Here is a 27824-nt window from a genome sequence, read left to right as displayed (position 1 = left end):
TTCATTAGGTAACACGGGTTTTCATACATATGATGTAACTGGAATGTAAAACATAATTGTAAGTATGTAACAGACTACGTTTGATATCTTTTTCATTTATCCATCAGCTAATTGATCCATCCAATTAGGACTTTTGAAAAATTCTGGAACTGGTTGATCCATTCTAGCTATAACTTTATAAATTGGTTTTTTCCATGATTGTTCTGAATCTTTACCAGTATAAAGTGCATTGAAAAATTCACGTAATGTTGCTTCAACAACAATACGAAAATGATCTGGTACCTATAAGCAGTAAAATAAGAATTTTATTAGTATAGGAGATTTGTGGCAACTGTGAAATTCCCAAGATTTAAATTTAAAACTGATTTAAACCATATAACTATTGAAAACCTGGAAGCATAGAAATGCTGCTTAATCCTAGTGTAAGAATCTACCACTGAACCGCATCCTACAACGTAAATGTATAACTTCAACCAATTCTTAGTTATGTACTGGTTTGTTGATCTAAAGGTTAGGCATTTGAATGTGAGACGGAAAGCCCAGGATTCGGTCTCTATTGGGGGATCAGGTTATGCACTTCAGAGGAGTCCCATACTAAGACTGAATAGCCGTTCTGTGCTTCCAGGTCTTAAATAGTTTTCTGACTGAGATTAGTTGGTGACGTAAGCTCTGATAATAATTTTAATTGACAAAATGTTCATATCAGTGTGAATATATGTTCACTGATTTGTGCTCAAAAATTTACATGATAAAGGATCTGACATCTGTTCAGGTGGAAACCATGCTATCGTCTCGGTAAAGCTTAACGTAGGTAAGTAGCTACATGTGGCTCTTTGTACAAGTCTGTGGATCATATTGGATATAATATGACCATAACTGATATGATCTAAACCTTTTAAAAATAATCGAGAAAAAAATTTCATGATTTATTGCACCATAACAGGATTTCGGCACAGGATAACTTGGTAAGGTAAGTCACAAAGTGATGTAAAAAGAACACTATTCCAGTAACTACAATATGCCACAATATCAAACTAAAGAATACTGCTTCGACAATGAAGTAGAAATTATGCATGACATGTGTGATTTCAGCAGATCTTAAATAATCAAATGATTTATCAAGTCTATTGCTCACACTCTGTCATGAGATATAAAGTTTCAAGTTATACCAAGGAGAAAGTTTTAATCCAACAATTTTCCTTTCATAAAAGAGATATAGTTTATCAATAGATTAAGAGAAAATAAACTAATGTACATAACTTGACAATTCATATAAAATAAAATTTACATGACATGAGGAATCATTACGACATATTAAAGTATTCCTATCATGTTACGTTTTCTTGATGAACACATTTATAATTTAAGAAGAAAGTGTGTTACATATCATAAAGTTAGAAAATAAACTAGTTTTACTTTCATCGGTATCACCATTTGTAGCATCTTATCGAAATCAGTAACTTTAATCGTAAACTGTTTTGGTTTTTTAATTAATAATGTTTATCTGGGTGTTACAGATAAGTGTTGATTCGGTTTCTTCGATTTTCAGGTTATGGATTTGTTAAATATTCCTTTAATTCTGTTCAGTTTTTAATTCGTTTGACTTACCTACTACTATCTAAAAATACATTCTAGTAACGCTAAATGATTTGGAAATTACTGACAACTGCATAGTTTAATCGCTTGTGAAGAACTACTGTGATAACATAGATGTACACACAATACTTAAGTATGAAATATAAGAGCCTATTCAGTAATGCAAAGTAAATACGATCATTAAAAATATTTTTTAATAGTTTCACTTACCTCTAATTGTTGATTACGATTATAATGTAAATTTAAAGCTCTGTAGATTTCAGATTCAATTGTTACATGTATTTCATCAGCAATACGTATTCCTTCAGATATGGCAACTCGTGCATACTTTTCCATTTGAATGTAATAAAATTCCCTATGAAAATAAAAACATATACAAACAAATGCTATTAATAATAATTTGGAGAACTACACTGATTATAACCTCTTCATAGTCACTTTTCAACTAATCTAGATACATACTATCATTTAAATGTAAATTCTAATAAAATGTTGTTGAGTTTATGTTCAAAAGAAGTATTGTGTAATATGAGGTTGAATTTACAATGACAGTATTCATTGTCAAACTAGTTTCATTTTAATGGAACTACTATATAAGTTGTCAGATTCAACCACTTACTGACTGAATAATTTAAACTGAACCTCTACAATAAATATTTTTATGGACACATCTTTTTAAAATTATTCTGGTGAGCAAACAAACTCGACTTTATGCAGTCAAAAAATTGTGACTGAGAGCCTAAGTCATTGACATAGCACTAATTAAACATGTTCATTAATGTAAGTAGTGTTTAACCATCAAAATTATATCATATTAAATTTTTACTTTTCATAGTTAAGTTTTTTATGCACAGTAACATTTCATTTATAAAAATCTCTTTAAATTATTGTATTTATTGTCAGTATACCACTTTGAGAATCGAACCTAACCCAATTCTAAACACCCAGCACATGCAGTGTATATACTACTACTGTGGTATGGTCTACTTATATCCATATAAGTAGTATATGGTGATGGTCAGACGTAGATTGTATTTCGGCAGAAGATCGATAAGGAAAGAACAGGAATGAAGAGTAATCGGTACGAAAATGCATGAACAATGAAATCAGAGAAGACGAACTGATATTTGCAAAAGGAAGAATTAAGATTGAGACGATTGATTGCTATTTTGCAAATCAACTATTTACTGTATGGTTATCAGAATGTAGTGAGATAGTCTGTAATTTGTGTTTAAATGCATTCGATTGTCCCCAACTAGTGTTCTTGTTCACTACACTACTACTACTACTTACATATAAAATGATGAATTAGTATACTTTATTTCTAGATTATTTAGTTCGTTATGAAAATGGAGAGTAGAAGGATCATGCAATTAAAACAATTTCCTAGTTCAATTGTATTGTACATTTCTTCCATTTCTAAAAAAAACCATTATTATTTTAGATAAATTAAAACAAAATCCCCGTTCTCCATATAGGGGATTCAAATAATCAATATTTTCAATAAGTGGTTGTATTTTATTTATATTTCCCATAAAAATAATAATACTAGAAACAAGATAATTTTATTATAAGTTTGCATCGTCAATGCCCTCATATTATTTGTCTTCTCAACAGAATTTACGAGAACACTGAAAATCATCATCACATGCGATAGAAAAATTTAAATGAATAAAAAGAAAAGAGATAAGCAAACGGGGGGGGGGAATTACAAAGTAAGAAAAATACATTATTATCATTAAATATTGAAGAACATAAAATTAACAAAATTATTAAAATGATCTCATTTACAATGTTATCAATATCTCTATTATTGTTGATTAAAATTAGATTTTATTCTTTACCATATTACCTATTTTTTTTCTAAGATTAAATTAGATTACTTATTTTTTTGTTCTTATTTATATCGATTAAACATTATTACTAGTTTATAGAAGAACAGTTAATGAATAATTTATTCCCTATTTTATTATATATATATATATATATAGTTTTTGTTACTTGGACGATACAGGCTGAAAAAACTAATTCTCTTAACTTATATGTTTTACTAATCTGTTTTCAAAAAAAAAAAATTTTTCAACTAGAAAATAATAAATTAATCACCATAGTGGTTTTCCACTTTGCAGTGTCTTTTTTTTAAACTTTTGATTCATTTTAACTCATGAGGCTATTTTCATTACTATTTTCACAAATGAAATCTCGTACTTATGGTAATAGATTGTTTGCTACTGTTAATTAAAAATAAAACATAAACAAAATACAATTTTTTTATAAGTTTATCACTTTAGTCACGAGTTTCCATGAAATGGAGAAGGCTGATCAATCAATTACAATCCAATAGCTCAAAGTCTTAATGTTCTTTGAGAGATTTAAATGTTCTAGGAACAATTATGTGTGAGATTAATGATATACAGTTGTTAAGTATGTTAGCTTAAAAGAAAAAAAAACGTTAACAATCTTTTTGGTTTCATAACAGTACATATCTTCTTCGAATTAAATGATGATTGAGTTGAATAACAATCGAAAACAGTGAGTAATATAATAAAACATTCACTAATCTATTTAGTCAATCCTTCATTGAACTTTTTCATTTAATTTAACTACAATCTAATCAACTCAACAGATTAACTACTGATATTCATCAACAAACAGACTTCAAGACACGTGGCCATATATATGCATACATACACATTACTAGTTTTACTTTTGACCTTTCTATACATTTCAATTATATTTTTTTTTAAATTAATAGACAAATAAGTAAACAGGTAAACGGACATTTATTCAATTATTAATTCAATCTTTCATCATATTTTTATCTAAATGGTTCATCATCAGCTCATATATTTGTTTATTTAACTTAAGTTCGAGGTTAACTAATAAATGAAAGAAATATATATATATATATCGGTTTATATTACTCTTTTCAAAGTTTCAACCACCCATCCCCCCCTTTATCCACTTTAGCAATTTACTATTTACTAAGATAATTATAAGTAGTATTGATAAATTTAAGTGATCAACTGTTTTATATTCTATACAATCTGTTCTCTTTATATATTCTTCTCATTTCTTTTTTATACAAAAAAGAAACGTGCAATTAGTTTTTTTTTAAATCTCTAATAAATCTTTTTAGACATGATACATCTTTGTAATTTTTTTTAATGAATCTATTCAAATAGTAATTGTAATGTATTTTTGTTTAAAGTTTTAAGGTGAAGGATGTAAGATTTTAATCTTAACTTATGTTAAGGGGTTTTATATAATGTTACAATTTTAATGAATACATTAAAGGTGGAGTACAGGTAATTGTTCTCGTGTATATAACTACAAATGAACATATTAATGCGGTTTAATGTAACCAACACAGTGTTTGTATTGATTTGTTTCTTATTCTTCCTTTTTTTATTTTTCAATGTTTTTCATGCATCCTACTCACCAATTGTTTTAAATATTTATGTTAATTAGGAGATAGTGGAATAATAGTCTTAGTTAAATAAAATGAACACGAGAACAGTTTCCCATTATCATTATGAATAAAACAAAAAAGATCACCATATGCCCTTTTTTCTATTGTTAAGATAGATTTCTAACTAGTTAACTATCGTTTTTGAGAGAATTAGTACAAAAGTAGAAAGGGTTATGTACTGATAGCTAAATCTGTTAATAAATAATATTTCTACAAAGATCAAAACTTTTATCATATATTTAATTTTATATAGTTGAGATCATGAGTCAATTGAAGCTAGACCATTATGGAAAACCTGGAAACACTAGACGGCTGTTTCGACCTATTATGGGAATTCTCAGCAGTGCGCATCCACGATCCCGCCTCGTGAGATATTTAATTTGTTGAATATAATGATGAATTTATTAATAAAATCTGAATACGTTCAGAAGACATTGATAGTAAACTATTGTACTTTAGTTCTATAATGAATGAAAGTTCTTCTTTATATATCTTCAAGGAATTTAACAGACATTGTATAAAAATTCTTTCAAGAATAATTTATGATGAACAGAGATTAGAAATTAAAGATTATTGTTAATATGCAAAAAACTGTTGACTGTTTAGTTTGTTAAAAATTCCCAATTCAGCATTTATTGTATCGAAATTTATGAAAAGAAAATTATTCGCTTTATTTTTTTCTTGTATTTAGTTCATGTTCAAAAGATCGAAACAATCAAACCTAAAAAAGGATTCGATATCGGATTCCTTTTAAGTGGTACATAGCAAATATATTCGCATCAACACATGAAAACTTTGAGTGTAATACAGTGCGAATCTGAGAGAGACCACTGATAAAGAATATTAAATTAGGGCTAACTGACATTCCAATGTCTCTTGATTTATCCAATAATTCACCAATTAATAAGCTACAGAACAAAAAGTTGAATTCCAGTTTAGTTCTATCGAAATGCAATGTTAATCTGACTATCGATAGAATCCGGTCAGTAGTGAAGAACTAGACAAACATGACAGTGATCACCACTCAGAGATCAATAGAATACCTCAACCCTACAAGAGATCATCAGTCACTCAATTAGCTCAATAGTGGCAACTCAGGTTTCAGAGCCAAATGACTCTGTTTCGAGCCATACAAAAAACATCACTTACTTCAAGATTTAAAGTAAACATTGCTGATGAGTGACAACTAATACGAAACCTTGGTCCAGAATTTCTTATCAACTACACTCAACCACCTAACTCCATGGATTCATTATTATTATTAATATATTCAAGTAAATAAATTTTTCAGTGAAATAAATTGCAAAATTATATAAAATTATTTAAAATACAAGCCTATCGGTTAAGTGCTCTGGCACGAGACTGGGTTCGAATCTCGCGAGGCGGGACCGTGGATGCGCACTGCTGAGGAGTCCCACAATAAAACGAAACGGTGGTCTAGTGCTTCCAGGTTTACCATGGTGCTCTAGCTCCAATTGACTCATGATTTCAACTATGAAAATACTGAAATCTCCACAAAGCCCCTTCTGATGATAAATGTTACCTATTACTAATATTACCATCATCAATATAAGCCCCAACAATTTGATTATATAAATATTAAGATATGAATTTATATAGAAGTTGAATTTTAAAATCACATGAATTTCAACAAGTACATTTTATACTCCGAAAAATTGAATTACTATTAGGTCAAAATAATCATTCAATTATGCTATTTATTTTACATTATTATTATAACTACTATGGATACATTTTTTTGAATTATAGAATATCCATTAAAAAGTACACAGATATTTACCTTCATGATTTTATTTCCAGTATTATTTTTAATATAAATTAACAGTAAGTTATCTTTTATTGAATGCTGAAATTCGGCTTTCCTTTCAATCATCTGACATAATCGATTTTTCGCGTTAATTCATACATATTAGTTGAATTTACTAGTTGATTTAATTTAGACCACCATTGAAAACCTGGAAGCACTGAACGACTATTTTGTCATAGTATGGGACTCCTCAGCAGTGCGTATCCACAATCGCGCCTATGGGACACGAACCCAGGACCTTTGGTCTCACACGAAACCCCTTAACCTTTAGATCACTGAGCTGACATCCAACAGTGTTAATGTCTAACTTCAAATAGTCCACAATATTGTGCAACCGTCTATCATTGCTTCAGTGAGTAAATGCCTCACAACAGACAAAGTTGAAGCTGTGTCTGTAAGTGAGTACTCATTATTGTACCGGCAAAGGATAAAAGACCACGACTGTTATTTTCCTCAATAAATATGAATAAAATTTGACAATATACTGATTCTGTCTTGATCCAAATCAATTTACATTATGTTAACTTGACCATGTAGATAATTCAAACATAATAGCACACAATGTGTTTGTAACTCGTTCTTATTTTGAAAAGGGAAGTAATAGTTATAATCTAGATGAACCTAATTAGCATTCTATCTTATTGCATGACTATTCCTGCCATAGAGTAAAATTCTCTGGTTGTGATAAGAATTCACATTGTCTATTGTTAGTTACTTTAGTATATCCACAATACATTATGATAGATAAAAAAATATCGCTAATCAGTTTATATAAAATGGATAATGAATGATATAGATTTAATCCTTTGAAAATTTAATTTATTCTCCACACAATCTTAAAACTTTAGCTTTCATCATTAAACATAATGAAAGTTCTCATATCAGCTATTTGTAACTAGTTTGGGCAACCGATATTGAGCTGTGATAAAATTAATTTTTAAGTTACTAAAGTCTATTAAACTATTAGTTTGACATAAAAGCATATTAAGATACTCATGGATAATTTATTATTTACCTCTACATAAAAGGGAGTTTTATCTATGAAAAACTGTTCATTTGACTCATGTAATCTTTATTTCTTTAATGGTTTTTTACAAAGTAATAAAAATGTCTTTATTAATTGAAAATTAAATAAATGAAGACATGTTTAGAATAAGTAAATAGTATATAATCACCAGTGTTTATTAAGTATACAAGTGAGTACGTCTATGCATACACAATAAGAAAACAAGAAAATAAAACGTAAACAACATTGGACACAATAGTAAAGTAACAGTTAAGCAAAAAAAAATAATTTGACATGGTAATCTAAAAAGATATAGTGTCTTTAAATGTTATAGCATTGTTTATTCGCGGTTGTTGACTTACGGAATTCTCTGATAATTCACAGCAAAAACAATCGTAAAAGTTATTTTTTTTATAGAAGTAATCAAATTAGAGATAAAAACAGGAAGACATTATAGAAAAGACAAGAAGATAGAAGAAACAATGACAATCTGTCTTTTCAAATGTGTTATATGACAGTCGGTTTTTAATGATTTGCTTTTTCTCTTTATCTACCATTAGGGGGTCTAGTTGTATGCATACGTACGTACGTACATACGTATGTGTCAAAGCACTTATGATTTACTTAAGAGATTTTCTATGTTGTTTGTTTTTTTATCGGTGAAACATATAAAAGAATATTAAATCTTAACAAAAATAATAAGTAATGAGGGGAATGAGGAAGGATACTGTTTTTAACCTGTAGAAAAATAACATTAAACTAAATTCTATAATTTTCCCTTATGAGTTGACATTTATGTTGAAACTATATAGTTATGTCTTAAATACACACTTGTTGGTAAATATGGAAATTTATAGATTGAGTTTATATTCATATTCAATCATTCAATGGATTTAGTTGTTGAAATAGTGAATAACATTTTAAGAAAATCATTTGTTTACTCTACAAAGATTACAACTATATTAACATGTGTACATATGCTTGTGTTTGTGGAAGTTTGGAGAAATATTTAAACGATATTAGACATGTTCCCTGTTGTTGTTTTTTTTGTCATATTTCTTTGGAGAACATATTTTTATCTGAATTGGGATGTACATACATACATTTACAAGTAAACAAAAAACGTGTTGGATTCATGTCGGATTAAATAAATTTTGGTGTTACGTGAGTTTGTAGAAACTCTTGTGTAATTCGAAGGCGATTTTCATCAACAAATAATATTTTCTAAAGAATTGTAGGAAACTAGAGAATATTGAGTAAATGGTTCGTCTTAGTTTTGATACCCTCTTGTAGTAAATACAGATGACTATATGTAAGATACAATAGAATATAATCAAATCTTGAGGTGAGAATAATACATCGAATCCACTAAGTTAGGGAGGAAAAAAACCATATTTTCAGCTACAGTTATTTTTTAAAATAAGGCAGTAATTCATCAATTAGATTGAATAAGTTCCTGTCATGACACCTAAGTGTATTGAATTCGAACCCTTTTTAAGATTGTGGTTGCCTATCACTGGAAATTCTCTTACTTTGATAAACCAACCACCAAGTGCTCCATGATTTCTAATGATTTCATAATTTAAATCCCATGTAATGAATTAGAAACCGATGTTATTTACTAAAGTTAAGCAATAAATTGTCGAATTAACTCTATATCTTAACTCTTTATTTAACTCATAGGTTAAGTATGAATAAGGGATTGAAACCTAGAAGTTTATAGGTTCGATACCCTTTAATAATGTTTTATCAATAAAAAGTTGAACGTAAACTAATAAACCTATCTAATATAATATCTAATTTCGTTGTATTTAGTTTTAATCTTTTGAAAGCTATATACTCGAAGCTATGAACTTAATCATTTTTCCTTTAACTTTTTCATTGATAAACATTGACCAGGATAGAAAACGACATTGCTAACCCTTAAGAAATAATCTTAAGTAATCAAGATTCTTATTACAGCCGTACTATCTTAGCTATGAGATACTTTGTCTCATCATTGAATACTGAAATGTTTAAAAGTGATTTATGTACTCTAGAGATTGAAAAGAGAATATTGCTGTTAGGCTTAGAACATAAAATTTCTGACTCCTATATATCATTACCAAATTAATATCGATTTTAGTCTTGATATTAATACTACCGACAGATTAACTTTTGAGTTTAAACCTGGTATTTTGTTCCCACTATTTTAAAATTTCTGATGTATTTAAATGAAAAGAAACCGTTTAGATAGAGTTTTGTTCTTTGAGCTGGACGGTTTGCTCATGGTCGCCTGCATGAACATCAATTAGCAGTCAAAATTCATAATATATCCTCACTCATATCAATGTATGTGGACATTTGTGGACACACATTATACTGGGAAAATGTTCAAAGAACAAAACTCCACCTATATCATCCATCTGAGCTAAAAATCTTCACCATCTCAAAAAGGAACAGTGGTAAACTAAGGAAGGGTTAATTGGAAATAATCTTAATATTGATCATTTATTTTACTTAAAAAATATAATATAATAAAACGTCGAATTGCATTATTTCTAATATATCATAGAAACCAAATTTATCACACATAGATATATATCTACTAATACTAATACTAACGGCCATCCGGTGCTTTCAGGTTTTCCATAGTGATCTGGCTTCAATTGACTCAAGAATTCAACTATAAAATTTCTATATTATTTGTAGAACTATATTTAAATTATAAACTAATACTTAAAATTACATTTTCCTTTTGGTTCATTGAATTTTCGTCAGTCTTAAGATAGTTGTCAAATCAGTGAAATAATACTGAATCTTTGATAAATTATAGATCAAGATGAATGTGTTGCTACTTTAGAAGATTGATTACTGAATATTAAATCATTAATCAAATTTGTCATTATAAATGATGATCAACGTAAATGGCATTTTGGAATTGTTGTACGCCTTAGGTTTTTTTCTACTTATTATATATTTTACGTTTTATTCTTTTCATAGCTGAGACACATATCTATCATGTAAGATTCTATTCACTCTCTAATTGTATGTAAGAAACAGGATATCCTAGTCTAGTCAGGTTGGTTTGACGTATACTTATATAAGCTAGGTATTCATAACATTCCAATTAACTACTTCAGCCTAATATCTACATACTTATCATTAGTGATTGAAACCAATTTCCAAAAGTCTTGAAAATTAAAAATCACTAAAGTTGCAAAAAAAATATGAAAAATTAGATTTCAATGCTGAATATCTGAATAACATTTTACTATCTACTAGACATGATTCATTTGATCTTTGTATAAAAGGTCTACAAATGAAATAAAATAACTGTTCAATGACTTCTTTCTAGTGGTTGTTTTTTATTAATTTTATGGTTCTGAGAGGTTTTAAACTGAAATAAAACAACTAGTGTTTCTTTTTTATTTTCTTCAGCTAATGTCAGTATGGAATGAAGATTTATGAAACAAAATGAACAACTAATTACAATTTTCAGAAGGGGGTTTTGTGGAGATTTTAGTAATTTCATATAGTTGAGATTATGAGTCAATTGAAGCTAGACCACCATCAAGTCTGGCAAGTCGGGATCGTGGATGCGCACTGCTGAGGAGTCCCACAATAGAACGAAACGGCCGTCCAGTGCTTCCCGGTTTTCTATGGTGGTCTAGCTTCAATTGACCCATGATCTCAACTATATATAATCACAATTTATCTAAATAATTATTGAATTTATACTTATCGGTGAATGGGTTTTAAAACTTTAAATACTGATTATTTTATTTTAACGTCGAACGTTAAATGCTTTAGTATAATTCAGGATTAGCTCTTGAATATGCAATTCTAAGGACTTGCAAAATAAAACTAAAATTCCATTCATCTCTACTTGACTCTTATTACTGTTTCCTATTAGTATTAGTTCGCGATTAAAGTTACCTTCAAAATAATTCATTTTTTCTGTAACTACCATTTAATTTGAACCTCATTAATACATTATTATAGTCGACTTTACTATCAATTATTAGGAGTTATCATATTGATGATATGTTGTACCACGTCATCTTAGGCAATCCCTATTTGGCTGCACATTAAACTTTATAACTTAGAAATGAGCCAAATGATTTGATATACACACTAGTTTATGATAAATGAAAGTATTAAGTACAAATTTTTTTCAGTATAAGAGGTATGGAGATTGTTGAACTTCATTGAAATCATCAACTGATATAAGTCAGACTACCATTAAAAACCTGTGGTCACTGGTTGACCGTTTCGTTCTAGTACTGGACTGCTTAACAGTGCACACTTGCGACCTCGCATGTAAAACTCGAACGATGAACCTCCGGCCTCACATGCGAACACTTAACCTTCAGACCATTAAGTCGACATTCAATGGTGTTAATTTCTAATCTTGATCAATCCACAATATTGCATGACCATTTTCTATTGTCTTCAGTGGCTAACTGCCTCATACCGATTATTATTATTATAGAGAATGAATTTTTCTGATGGTTTATTAAATAAAGATGGATAGTGGCTAGCAGTGGAATCCAGGACGTGCGTTTCATCCTGTTTGGGACTCGTTAACTGGATGTACCTGCATCTCAGAGTTGATGTTCACTCTGGGACTCAAACCCAGTACCTTTCACTTCAAACGCCACTGCTAGCCACTATCTATCTTTGCTTATAATGCTTGTGAATCAAGGCTATATCGAGGCAATACGCACAGTATGCACATATGTCAATTAGAGACTGACCAGTTGCAGTCCTAAACATCAATGGGAAGATTAAAACAAACAATACTAGGTTTAATAAATAGTTTGATAGAATTTTCTTCAAGGTTCAGACAGTTGAGTGAAACAATTGAATCAAATAATTTTAACTTCCTAATATTTTTACACTGATAATTTATATCTCGTAGTTTCATTACAATACCATAACAAAGTTCTTTTATTTTATTTCATCTTACCTAATTCAACGCAATATATTCAAATGGAAAGTAATCAATTCATATGTAATTGTAATACATTAAATAGGAATAATATATCTTTTTAAAATCTCATCGAATGAATTTAAAGTAAATCCAACGTTTCTCCTGGCAATCTGGTCCATATATACAATCTGGTCCAAGCTTTTTCAAGGAAATATATCTATGAAACTATTCAATCTAATTTAGACGAAAGTTCTTATGTACTTGTAATACATTTAAACTTCAATTTATCAGACGAAATTTCTTCATTTACATTAATTATCTAATACTAGCAATATCAGAAATAGCGTTCATTTAATTTTTTTTCTTTTTTTTATATTTTAAATTATTCATTAATATATCAAAAAAAGACATCAATTAAAGCCAAATATCTATGTCAACATTGAACATGTACCATAACAATATATAACCAGATGAACATAGAAAAAAAATGATTTTGATTAAGATTTTAAGGAAGAAAATAGAAAAAGAAATGGGAATAAAAGAAAAGTAGGGAGTGAGGGATGGTGTAGCGTAAATGATTAATTGACTACATATAGGTTTATCAGATTGAATTTCTTTATGTTGAAATCTTTTTTTTTTTGTATAAAAAATTCATTGATTAGATGTTCCCATGAGAAATTATTCATAAGATTGATGTTGTATAATTCTCATGAGTTAACTGTAATATTAAATCTTTTTTCTTGTTAAATGTATTAAAAAGTTATGCATGATATATGGTGATATTAAATCTAACTAACAATGAACAATACCTTATTTCATGCAATTAGTTCCCTTTATAAATTTAAATAAAGCCAGAACAAATATTGAGGGATGTATTCTACATGCATAGATGGCTTTGGTAATTTGACGAGGAAAGCAGCTATCATTCAAGCACTGTTCCAAAAACTTTAATCTTGTTGTTTCTCTCGATATCCTGCAACGGACTGTCAATATTTGTTCTGGCTTTATTTAAACAATACCTTACTTCACTTTAACAGATCAAATGATTTTTAGGTAATGGTTTAAGCTTGTAATATTAGAAAATGAAATGGAACCAATAATTTAAATGAGTTGGATTCCATTTGAAGTTCGTTATATGGTTATGATGTAACGAACTCAACTAACAAGACTGTTTGTAAATAGTTCGTAACGAAATATGGTGTCAAAGTTGTAACAATTATCAGACGGAGTGAAGAGTTTAAGTACGTCGAAAGTACAGTTTTGGTATTACACATAGAGACCAGACGAGAAGACGGTGCAGCCGTCAGGAAATGCTGAAAGATGCAAATGGAAGATTAAGGACTATGCATGTGTATTATGTGAATACATTGTTACTTCTTACTCTAAATATACATTTCTTCTGTCTGTTGTCGTGTTTCACAACAGTGATCTACAAGAATTAACAGAATTTATTGTTCTACATGTAATTTATCTTCTTGTTACTTATCACTCTGATTAACTCTTCTACTCATTTATATAACAGACCGATCTTAGTAAGATAACCATTTAAAACCAAGAAAAAGGACAGTTATCTTTTCCCAGTACCGAACTCTATTCAAGCTCTAGAAATGTTATCTAATGAGCTACTGAGTTTGGAGAGCTACTAACTTATTTATCCTGTATGATTTTATCTAAAATGTACATGTCTTAATTATCCTGTTGTTGATTTTCTTAACTGGATTTTGATTAGGATACGTTGGCCTATGTGTACCTTTGTGGTAAATACTACTAACAGGACTAACTGTAAGTATCATGTGGCTGAACGTGGTGTCGAAGCTGTTACAGTCGTCAGACTGACAGAAGAGTTTCGGTATGTCAAAAGCACTGCGTAGGCAGGAGACTTGAAGACCAGAAGAAAAGACGGTTCGGATAGGAGAACACACTGTAAGACAAAAATGTACGATCGAAGGCTATGCATACATAATCTATAAATAATTTAACGTTCGGTTAGCTATTACTTTGTAAAGATATATTAAAAAATTTTCTTTTCAAAAAGTGGAGAATAAGGAGCGCTGAACGGCTGTTTATTCTGGTTTCTGTACACCTGAAAACCGTCATGTGATTGAACAAAGAAAAATGATTCATTGTCACCCAGCTCATTAGTTTTATTGATCATTTGTACTGAGAAGTTTAGCTTAAACGTATACCTATTACCAAAGTAATTTTATGTCCGTAGAGTAAATATTATGTTAACCAAAATACCATCAAAAAGATAAGGTTTTAAAATGTCATTTCTTAGTAAAAAAAATTTAATCACTAGTGAAATTGAGGTATATGGGATTATTTGTGTATTATTATTTATCAAAATTAATGGATACTGATTACGAAGAAAAAACCTTTTATAGATCCACACCGGACTAGTAACTATTCTGAAACAATGTTATGCATATCGGTTAAGGCATATAAAGATGATTTCAAATTTCGAACATAATTGTGCTTCATGAATCTGTATATAATTGATAACTTGCATTCAGTTGACCTGTTTTGTATGGTGTTCATCGAAGAAATCTTTAACGTTGCTTTCATTATGATATTTAATTTGATATATCTTTACATCTACCAACGGAATATTAATTTGTAAAGATAAACGAGATAAAATATTACACATGATGAATACTTAACTATAACTAAACATTGTTTATGAAAACATGGATACTCGTTGAATAAGTGAATAACTTACATGATTCAACCATTATATAGACAATGATCTATTGTTTGAAGTTCACAATACTAAGTTCGACCCTAATTATACTGAATACAGGTATATTTATGTATAAATAAGTAAACTTTTAAAAAATTAACAACAAACTTGAAAAAAAGCTTGACTTACCGAAAATTGCTAAACCATTTCACTAATTGAGCTGTATTATTTTTATAAAATTTCACATCAGGGAAATACATTTTAATTAATGTTGAATTAGGATAACGTGTATAAAAAAACATCAATTTTGCTTTACGTAAATGTACCGGTGTTAAAGTTGTTGTCTAGAAATTGTTTAGATAAATAAATAAATAAGAAAGAATTAATGAATGAATGGATAGATCTTTCTAAAAAGAAATTTGGTTAATAATATTTTTATAGAGTTGAGATCATGAGTCAATTGAAACTAGACCACCATGGAAAACCTAGAAGCATTGGACGTCCGTTTCGTCCTATTATGGAACTCCTCAGCAGTGCGCATCCATGATCCTGCCTCGCGAGATTCGAACCCAGGACCTACTAGTCTCGCACCAGAGCACTTAACCGATAAACCACTGAGCCGGCATCCAACGGTGTTAATGTCTAACTTCAACCAATCCACGAAATTGAACAACTATTCACCAATGTCTTCAGTGAGTTGATATCTCCCAATAGACCTGGTATGGTTTTTCATGATGGTCTAGCTTCAATAGACTGATGATCTCAACTATATAAATATGGTATAAATTTGATAAACTGGCTTCACTGTAAAATAAAATCTGGTACACATGTTCCATGGTTCCGTGTATTAAACCTAGAATGATTCATTTTGTTAGCAAACAAATAACTTTCAAGTCAAAGGGTTATAATTCAATATTTTCAGTATTTAGGAAATGAATTATTTTGATAGTTGAAAGCATGATTCAATTGAAGCTAGACCACTAAGGAAAACCTGGAAGCACTGGACAGCCGTTTCGTCCTATTGTGGGACTCCTCAGCAATGAATTGGGTATATTAGATTCTATTGATTTATAGTGGAGAATGATTTGATTTGAAAGGCATCAAATATATTTATAATTTTCTATATCACATTATTAACTGAAATGCATAGAAATAAGTAGTCTAATGAATCTACAGTGAAATTAATTGTAGAATTTACCTACACTTTACATGTCATTGATTTAGTTAACATTCAGACAATAAGCAAAAAATAACCATGAATAAAATTATTTTCTTAATTTGCTTAGTGGGATACATTTCTAACATTTGTCAAATTAACTAAACTATACTAAATTCTTTAAAATTTATTCTTATAAAGAAACTAATCAACATCATTGATGTCTTTGAAGTAATTTGTAAATTCCTTTCTACTTTCAGAGAACATTCGGTTTATGACTAAAACTTTTTTCTTAATAATAATAATAATAATGTCAGTAGTACTATTCATAATTGGTACCGTTTGATGGTTGTAAAAAACATTCTTTGTTATAATCTGACATATGCAAACGAGTATTTTTTATTTATTCTAAAATGAAACAAGAAAGAATAATCTCTCTATATATATACAGAGATAGGGGATATTCTTTCTTCTTTTCAAACCTTGTACTATCTTAAGTTGTATGTATTTTTACAACAACGAAAATTCATAACATACAAACATAAATATACGTAAACTTATATTCATATATGACTCAAAAGGTCCGCACAATGACAGGCACCCACACATGAATATATAAACATACAAACACAACAAACAAAATAAGAGAATGGATAATAATAATAATAATAACAATAATAAATTTTGTCCTAAAAACGTAAGAAAAAAAGCAAATGAAGATTTCCCCAAAAAAATGTGCCAACTACTACCAAAATGGAAAGTCATTCAGCTTTCTTTGCACATTTAAATGAAAGATTCATCTACCTCCTCTTTTTTTTAACAAAAAAGAAAGAAAGAAGAAATGGAAATACCTCTGCTTCATTTACATTGATAACTTAGTAGGAAATGTATCTTAGACAAAGTTGTTTAACAGGAAAACAAGTTATAGCTTATATAATATGTATATATTTATATATGTGATCGAATGATGTTGTGGAGAAAAAGAAACGGAAATGTTGAAAAATGAAAGAAATAACCTTTCTCACCTCTGTTATTATTTATTATTAATTTTTTATCTTTATTCTCTACTCGTCCTCTTTACATATACAGACTTACACACATACACTAATGTATTTGCATACTAACATACTCACACATCAAACGATGGGTGCCTGTTACGAACAGCAGGTAGGCAAGATAAAAGCATATTTATGTATGTGTATTTTTGTATGCATTAGTTTGATTATATGTATTTGTTAGTATTGTAAGGTATAGGCTATATTGTTATAAACACACTGGTAGTGGTTAGAACTGTGATAGCGATGTTGATGATGCTGTAGAAGTCAAAAGTGATTCTGTAAATTTGTTTTCATTTCCCGTTCATATTTTTCCTCTATTCAATAAATTAAAGACAAATATGAATGAATTCTAATAACTTTAGTGGAAGGAGAAGAAGAAGACGGAGTACAAATGAAAGAAACAAGATATTCCATCGAATAAGCATTATTATCGTTCTTATTATTATGACAATTATTAAAATAAAAAAAAACAATTATTGCAATAATGAACACTAGTTTCTTTCATTATTCCATTTTTTTTCTTCTCTCTTATATTCGTAACTATTCAATAAATATACTGGTAAAATACCAAAAATTTATAGAATATAATTTACAGAGGAGAAAAAAATAAAACGTAGTGAAAGAAATTTTATTTACTCCGGAAATGTATGCCAACTTGAAAAAAAAGGAGATGAAAATTAAGATAAAAGAAGAAGGATAAGGAGAAAAAATGGTAGAAATAATTCGATGACGAATTCGAAGAATAAAATATGACTTTTGTTTTTTGTAGATTTGTATAATCTTAATGTGTTTTCTTCCTCTTCAATTTGCTTTTTTTGGTTCTTTTTAACTCTTTCTGTGAATGATTCGTTTCGTTGAAATATTCTTTCTTTCCTGCTATTATACTCAAGTATTATTGCCAATTATTCTAGTTATTCTATCTTCAGACTTTAGATAAAAGGTATGAAAAATGAGAATAATGCCGGGAACAAGAAAACAAAATGAATAATCTATTGAGAAAAAATAGTTAAGAACGAAGTAAGAGATATTAGTCGGAATCTTAATTGAAGATCAAAATCGGGATCCAGGTATAATTCACTTGACGAGTCCTGAAAAAAATGGAACATTCACTATGAATTTCACCATTGACCTGAGTGCTTCCACAAAATATATTATTTGAACATCTTCCTTCAGTTGTCCTTTATATGCTTCATGATTCCTTTAATTCTGTCGTTATTACAACTACTTTCTATTTACAGTTCTGTTCTCTTCAATTAAGTCTTCTCAGTCTTCTACTGGCGCTACACACTACTTATATCCGTCAACCTAAGTAGCATATACCACAGCAGAAGTTTGTCAGAACCAATTGCTCTATCACGAAATTTATTGAAACAGTCAATACATATTTCTGAAGTTATCTTACAGTAATGGTAATGATGAAAGTTATGACTGAAAATATTTTTGTGAAATAACTCAGTAGTATTTAACAAGGAATGTTTAAGGCGCATGGAGGACAGCTGACAGATACATTTCCAGTAAGGACTGGAGTCAGACAAGGCTGTCTACTCTCCCCATTCCTCTTTCTTCTGGTGATTGACTGGATTATGAAGATCTCGACATCTGAGGGAAAGCACAGAATACAATGAACAGCTCAGAATCAATTGGGTGATTTGGACTTCGCAGATGACCTAGTCCTCCTATTTCATACAAACGAACAAATTCAGGTCAAGACAGAAAATGTGGCAGCAGTCTCTTCATCAATAGGCCTCAACATACACAAAAGAAAAAGCAAGATTCTCAAACACAACATGGAGAACACCAACCCAATCACACTTGATGGAGAAACTCTGGAAGAGGTGGAAACATTCACATATCTGGGAAGCATCATTGATAAACAAGAAGGATCGGATGCAGATGGAAAGGCGAGGATTGTAAAAGCAAGGACAGCATTTCTACAATTGAAGAACATATGGAACTCAAAACAACTGTCAATCAGTATCAAGGTGTGAATCTTCAATACAAACATCAAGATAGTCGGTTCTACTGTATGGAGCGGAAACGTGGAGAACTACTACATCCACCGTCAAGAAGGTACAAGTATATATGAACAGTTGTCTACGCAAAATACTCAACATTCACTGACCGGATACTATCAGCAACAGTACTTTATGGGAGAGGACAAACCAGCTTCCTGCTGAAGAGGAAATTAGGAAAAGACATTGGAAGTGGATAGGACATACATTGAGGAAATCACCAAACTGCATCACGAGGCAATACGTAACATGGAATCCGGAAGGGAAGCGGAAACGAGGAAGGACAAAGAACACATTACGTCGGGAAACAGAAGCAGATATGAAAAGGATGAATAACAACTGGAAAGAACCAGAAAAGATTGCTTGGGACAGGGTTGGATGGAGAATACTGGTGTGCGGCCTATGCTCCTCCACGAGGTGTAACAGGCGTAAGTAAGTAAGTAAGTAGGTAAGAACTTCCTTCATCATACTTTCTTAAAGATAAACGTTATCCAATCAGCCATACTACACTAAGAGTTAACGTGATAGCAATATTTCAAACAGTATATTCATTAATTGTAATAGTGGCAGTGCATGATATAGTTAGTCTTTGTATCACCAGATAAACTTTAAAAGAAGCCTCAGTTGTTGTGGTCAGATTCAGTAGATTACTAAACTCTAAATAAAAACCATTTCCAAAGATCCTTAAAGTTATATAATAAATATGGGAACAAAGAAACTAATAAATGAGTAAACTTTCTCATTACATAAAAACAACAACAAATTTACCATTCGTAGTTCATGTGAATAATTAATCAGTTGATTTTGATAAGATTCTGATATTGTCATCCCACTGGTTGATTCACCGCTAAAATTGTCGTTCAATAATAGTGATTTGTCAAGCTTTATATTGCGTAAATTTTCATTTGCATTGAATTTATCGTATAATTTGTTTATGTAACTCATGTGATTATGATGTCGTTTGCTATTTAAATTGGGGAGATTTTGTTGTAGACGCTGATGTTTATTTTGTAAACTAGATATAGTTGTTATATTATTATTATTATTATTATTATTATTATTATTGTGGTCAATACTGTTATTGGCAGCAGTAGTAATAACAGTATTATAATCGATACTTCCTATGACTGATGCTAACGATTGTGATGGCGAAAATATAGATGATTGTAGAGATTGTGAGTATGGACTGGGAGATTTGCGAGGAAGAGAAGATGATAAAGAAAGATTATGTGGATGAGAAAAGCTAAGATTATTTTTTGCTTCAAAACTATGTGAAAGCGACTGTTGTTGTCTTTCTTGTCCATTACTCTGTATACTTGTATGATCGTAAAAATTACCGGTGGAAAATTTATTTGTATTGTTGGTATTATTATTACTGATATGATTGAAATTATTGTTAATTGTATCCTCTGTAGGATTGAAAAAAATCGGAGGAATAGGTGGTAACGAGTTAGGCAGGCGTGAATTTAACAAACAAATTTGATTAAATCTTGACAACAATGTACGTTGATTAATGTCTGAACAAGCTGATGAACAAGGAGAAGTAACAGGCAGAGAAGTAGTAGACGATGAAGTAGGGAATATAGAAGAGATAGATAATGATGTTGAAGTGGTCACTTCCAATGACGTATTTATATCTTTGAAAACAGATGGAGAGTAAGTGGAGGGCGTGGAAGAGGAAACAATATTCATAACTGCAGGTAGTGTACCGATGTTATCAAGTAAATTTGATTTTGCAGATAATGGATAATTTTTCAATGTTTTCGTAAACATCTTTTCAAATGATTTATATTCCTGAAGTATATTCAAACAATGTAACTTCTCATCCGCTCCGTTAAGCTGATAATCATTATTCTTGTCTAATTCTGAAATGTCTACATTTTCATGACAGTGTCCTTTACGATTTTCTGAGGTATTATCAGTCAATTCTTTTGAATAGCCTGAAAGACGCAATGAAATCGGTGATGGACTACTATTATTACTACCACTACTATGAACCTGATTTTCTGATCGATACTTAGCGGAATAGAAGTCATCTAATTTTACATTACTCGTGTTGTTGATATTACTACCAGTAGTAGTACTGGTAGAAACAACAGAATTGCGATATTTGGCCGGGTTTATACCTGGTAAAAGACTTTGGCTTGTAAGTAAAGATTCTTTATCGTCAGCTAGCAATTGGTTCCCACTCAATCCAAAAGATGTCGAAGTTGATGTAACCAAATTTAATGCCTGTCCCAAGTCAATACTTTCTGAGTTTGATTGAAGAAATGACTGTTGTTGTGATATTGGTTGATTATGATGGTGTCGATTGTTTTGCTGCATGACAGAATTCGTCATCATAAAATTTGAAAATGCATTATTTGGACAACGTGAAACACGTGAATGAGTTAAACGTGTGTCAGTAACTTTAGTGCGCCTTCTGCGACTTATAGTTGGTCCATGAAATGAGTTACTCTCATTTGTTATTGGTGCCGTTGTTACGTTAGTACTAGTTGTCAAATTTGATGAACAGCTGTTATAAATGGTACCATTACTATTTATAACTGGACCGGATTTATTTACTTTTCTATCATGTCTTACTATTAAAGGTATAGCTTCCACCTGTTCATCTGATGATGTTGCTTGTGTTGACAAAGAGGTCGCATCGTTAAACATCATTATATTGTTTTGTTTATTTTCATCGTTTAGGGGAAATTTTGATTTCAGACAGGAATCCAATGTTGATTCCGGGTTTACTTTATTCAATCGCTCTATAATATTTATAGTATTATTAACTAGTGAACCGGATTGAAGAAGTGTATTTTGATCAGAATATTTTGGTGCATAAGGAGAATTAAGAAGTTTCCATGGCCAGTGATAATATGGATTTGATATTAATCCATAAGCATCTTGCACATCAGTTAGTATTTTCGGTGACCAACCGTATGGAATTGGAAATCCCAAGACATTAGCTAGAGCAGCAGCGGCTGCTGCTGCTGTTACAGGATTACACGATGAAGATGTCGAAGTCGTAGTATTAGTCAACATTGATGAGGTACCATTTTCAGATGAGTTAATATTAACTGATTGATTAAAATTAATACAGTCAATTGATTGGGTGGACGATGGAGGTGAATTATTCTGTAAAATGTAAATACAGACGTACCGAATAAAATAACGAATTTAATTCCAATCAAAGGAATTTTATATAATTTAATGTTTAGTTTTGAGACCAGTTGTTTTAGATCATAAATACATTGACTGAAAGTGAGACGTTTTTATTTATCATCTTTCAAATCAATATACTTTACTTTATAAACAGTCATTACCGTGAAACTAGAGAGCATTAAATATATATATTTCTCAGGAACTGGGTTTTTTGAACAGTTTTGCAATCGTCAGAACTTTCGAAATTAAGATGATTTACTCACAGTTTCAATACAGATAAGGTTATCATTACGGACACAGTATAAGTCTAAATTTAAGTAGTCTTTCTGACGATATGGACACATTCATTGCTCATAACTTACTTTTCTCAATAGTTCATGATTTTAGAAGGAACTTCTATAGACGCTTTCGAAGATAATAATGACTGATTTTTAAGGTTAACGATTTTAAATACTTTGCGAGTTAGAATAAAACTAAACCCATAATGTAATAAATAATGAGAAGACGAAAACTCTGAAGAGTAGTTTGTTTGCCTTCACATTACTGTTTTATTTCATCGAATATTTTTTATACAGTGTCGGTTTGTGATAAAGCTTCGAATGGTTACCAATCTGAAATAACGATCATAAATAGCGAATTGATTTATAGGAAGAAGAGAAGAGCGGAATACCCGCCAGTTATGAAACTCAATCTACTTCAGATTATAATATCTTACATAGTTGTATGAATGAATATTCGTTTATACAATCTATGGTTATTTATCTAAATACAAGCCAGTCTAAGTACTTCCACAAACCACATTATAACTGACTGAATCTTAGGGATAACACTCATAGATTCTGCTTCAGGTATGTGAGAAAATGTATTGAATTGTACTCTTATACCGTATTATATATATATATATATATATATACAGAAATGAACCAAGGTTTTAAAGTTCTAGAGATAAAAGCATTAGATTTAGGTCGCTGACTCAAGGTTCAGCAATCCACGCCTGCAATTTCAGTAACTAATTAAACTCCATGATCATCACTAATTGTTATAAATAACAAACATTTCGTTCCCAAAATGAGTAAACACCAGTGTCTTAGATTCCCACTAATATTTCTGGAATTTAAAATTAAAAAAATATTCACTAACTATCAGAGAGTTTTGAGACTTTTGCATGATTCCAAGGGGTACTGAATTAGAATAAAACAACTATCTAGTGGTTCATGATTTTCATTGGTTCATTTGCTAAAATCAATCTAAAAAGTTGTTGATTTTAAAAGTTTTGACATCATCTAGATAGTAAAATATTGAACTATATTGATACAAAGGATACTTTCTGAATTTGAATTTTTCATAGACTGATTATAACAATTATTTCATATTATTTATCTATTTATTTACAATTACATAATTATCAGAAGGGGGTTTTGTGGATAATATAGTAATTTTAGCAGTTGGGATCATGAATCAATTGAAGCTAGACCACCATCGAAAACCTGGAAGCACTGGAAGGTCGTTTCGTCCCATTATGAGATTCCTCAGCAGTACGCATTCACAATCCGACCTCATGAATAAGACGAAACAGTCATCAAGTGCTTTCAGGTTTTCCATGATAGTCTAGCTTCAATTGACTCATTACTTCGACTATATAAAATTACATAATTAACTAAAGAATAAATAAACTTACATCAATCACAGATAAATCATTCGATGAAATTCTTGAATATATTTGATTATTCTCATTTATATTAGAAAAAAATGGAAATTTTGAAAAATTTTCTTTTATACCATACACATTAGGTATAATTTGTTCATTCAAATTAGTTGTATCCATACAATTATTTGAATCATTACAAATTGAATCATCTATATTCATATGATGATCTATTGAATTCAATGTAAGATTATTATTATTATTATTATTAGGTAATCTTAATAATGTTTTATAATCTGATTGAATAGAGTCATTCGGATGAGTTATTATATTTGATAAATTACTTGAATCCATTTTTGATTTTTCTATATTTTCATTTATTAATAAATTTATATTATTATTATTATTTGTTTGTTTAATTAAATTATTATTATTATTATTTGTATTGATTGATAATATTGATAAATTATTTAAATATTGTTTTAAATGATTTGTTAAATAATCAATTTTTTCAAATTTTAAATGATCAATAAATTGATTATTTTGTTTTAATTCATGATCTAAATTCGATTTAATCAATAATTCAGAATTTGATTGAATTAAATTTTTACATGTTAATACTTTATTATTATTATCATTTATATGAGTAGTATATTTAAATAAATTTGTTGTTTCATTCAATGTTTCATTATTTGTAATTTGTAATTTTTCATAATTTTCATTATTTTTATTCATTTCATATTGATAATTTAATGAATCATTATTTTTATTTAAATTAATATTAATTTCTTTAAAATTAGCTAACATTTCTTTTTTAATTGTTTCAATACTTGTTCTTAATGATTGATCAACTAATTCAGTGATATGTGGTTCAAGTTTTAATAATGTTTGTTCAATAATTTTTTCATCTGTATTATTATTATTATTAGTAGTAGTATCAGTAGTAGTATCAGTAGTAGTAGTAGTGTTGCTGTCATCAATATCATCGTTACAATTGTTTCTATTCATTTCATTATCTAAACTATGACGTAATTTTGTTGATTTAATTGTTAAACTTTGACGAAATGCTTCTATAGCATATTGACTTAATTCATTAATTAATTTATTACATTCTGAATTCATATTAATAATAGGAGAGAAACTTTTATTGAATGATTTATCTGTTTGATTAAGTTCGTGATCATTATCAGCATGAATTATATGAATATCTGAATTCCTTTCCACAGCATCTTTATTCTCTATATTCTCTTCTGTATATTCTTTCCCCTTCACTTCTTCTAATTCTTCTATTTTTAAATGCTCCACATCATTTTTTGGTGAAGAATTAGATAATTTTCTTATTTTCAGTTGATGGCTCATACCGTCATCTAATTTACAATCTATGAATCTGGTCAATTCATTTTCGTTTGATGTGTCATTAACTTCCATCAAATCGTCCTTATTATTAGTTATAACTGGAGTGAAGTGAAAATTTTGCTGTGGCAATATTTGCTTACGTCGTTTACGACGAATTTCAAGTTCCTCTTTGTCAGTATTATCTGTACCGTCTTCTTGAATTTGGATGTAATCAGATGTTGATGTAAAAGAGGTTGAACTATTGAATGAATCTGTAAAATGATCAGTTTCTTGTGATTGATAATCAGTTACATCAAAACTTTTGTTCTTCTTATTGTTATTATTAGTGTTACTGTATTGATGATAATAATTTAAATTTTCCTTATCATTAATGATGGTATTAAATGAATTAGATAATAGTTTTATTTGAGAGAAATCTTGTTTTAATTTATCATTAGAACATTTTATATCTGATTTTGGTGAATTTTTTGATTCATTTATAGTTAAATCCAATGATTGACCTGTTGATTGTGATGATAAATTATGATGCTTTTCAATGGATTTCGAATCAGAACATGTTATACTTAAATATTTTGTTATTTGATGATCAGTTGATGGTTGATCATTTTGATTTAAACCTGGTAATAAATAATGCCAAGAAACAAAAGTTACCATTAAAAATTTTTTGATAATGATTAGATTTAATACAAACAATAAGAAATATTGTAAGCAAAGATGGATAGTGGCTAGCAATGGAATCCAGGATGCGCATTTCGTCCTATTTGGGACTCGTCAGCTGGATGTACCTGCATCTCAGAGTTGATGTTCATTCTGGGGCTCGAACCCAGTACCTTCAAACGCCATCGCCAAATAGGACGAAACGTGCGTCCTGGATTCCACTGGTAACCACTATCTTTCCATCCTGAAATATCTGATAGTAGATTTATTGTCCTATTAAAAAAAAGCTTTTCAGGAGACTGGGGGAAATAAATGTTAGTTTTAAAACGTCAAATCATGGCTACGTTATATTATAAATCTTGAAAGTAGTTGAGTACTAATGTTCAAAGCACCTATTCGTATTCAGTTATCATTGGACGCATTTTGAGACAAATCCTGTTTGTATAAACGTTTATTTTTTTCATTTGCTTAAAATTCAGTCAATTAAACCTGAATAAAACATTTTTCATATTTAAAAGACAACGTATATTACAAACTGAATGACATCGGAGAGTAGTTTCAGTTTAGTTGAGATTTTACCACAATATCCACCTAATATTCAATTGATGAACCGGACTTATAATTCTCGCAATAAGCATAAAAATGGTGTACTGAACACATTCCAATATTACATGTTATGGCATACACCTTCTCAGAATCTTATATAATTTCTTTTAAATATCGAAGCAGCTAAATTAGGAGGAATTGACTAAATGTTTATTTCTTATTACTATCAAAGTGAGCAATAATTTATTTTCTTTGATTCATCGTGAGTTATCTATGATTGAATAACTACAGAAAAAGTACTAATCTTTTTACTTTTACTGATTAACATCACATAAGTAAACTGTAGTTTTAAAGAATTCTGATGAGTAGCTATGGATTAGTAAATTATAACAAATTGCATCATTAAAATGGTCAAAAATAATTAATCACTCATACCAGAATCAGAGTCAACCATTAGGAAAAAAGTTGAATGATTTAAATTCTAATCTCATTACTGATGAGTTTTCCAATTCATAGTTCAATTATGACATCTGCGATAAACATGAATTGATTATCCTCATCATGAATGAGGCAGAAAAAAGCAGATTGTCTTTTTCACTAAAAACATTGTTACACAATAAATACAACCATTGTGGCTATTTGGTTGTCCAGAGAATGTAAAACTATCTACATAATCTGTTTCAATAATGTAACAGATTATTTGGCAATCTATTATACTTTTATTTAAATAATTACGTCACACGAAAT

General features: G+C 29.6%; 1 protein-coding gene across 1 annotated transcript; it reads right to left on the bottom strand.

The window, feature by feature from the left end:
• Positions 1–96: 96 nt before the first annotated feature.
• Positions 97–27531, bottom strand: Smp_162760 (prospero-like protein; the record flags this gene model as incomplete). The annotated part of the gene is made up of 7 exons (XM_018790022.1): positions 97–282; positions 1807–1951; positions 15687–15841; positions 20492–20738; positions 20862–22788; positions 25511–26491; positions 27513–27531. The coding sequence occupies 7 exons, from the start codon at positions 27529–27531 to the stop codon at positions 97–99; spliced, it is 3660 nt and encodes a 1219-aa protein (XP_018655406.1).
• Between the last annotated feature and the right edge of the window lie 293 nt (positions 27532–27824).

Source organism: Schistosoma mansoni, chromosome W (genome assembly GCF_000237925.1).
Source record: "Schistosoma mansoni strain Puerto Rico chromosome W, complete genome".
NCBI classification, from domain to species: domain Eukaryota; kingdom Metazoa; phylum Platyhelminthes; class Trematoda; order Strigeidida; family Schistosomatidae; genus Schistosoma; species Schistosoma mansoni.
The sequence above is the reverse complement of the archived record's forward strand: the minus strand, read 5'-3'. Positions and strand labels throughout refer to the sequence as shown.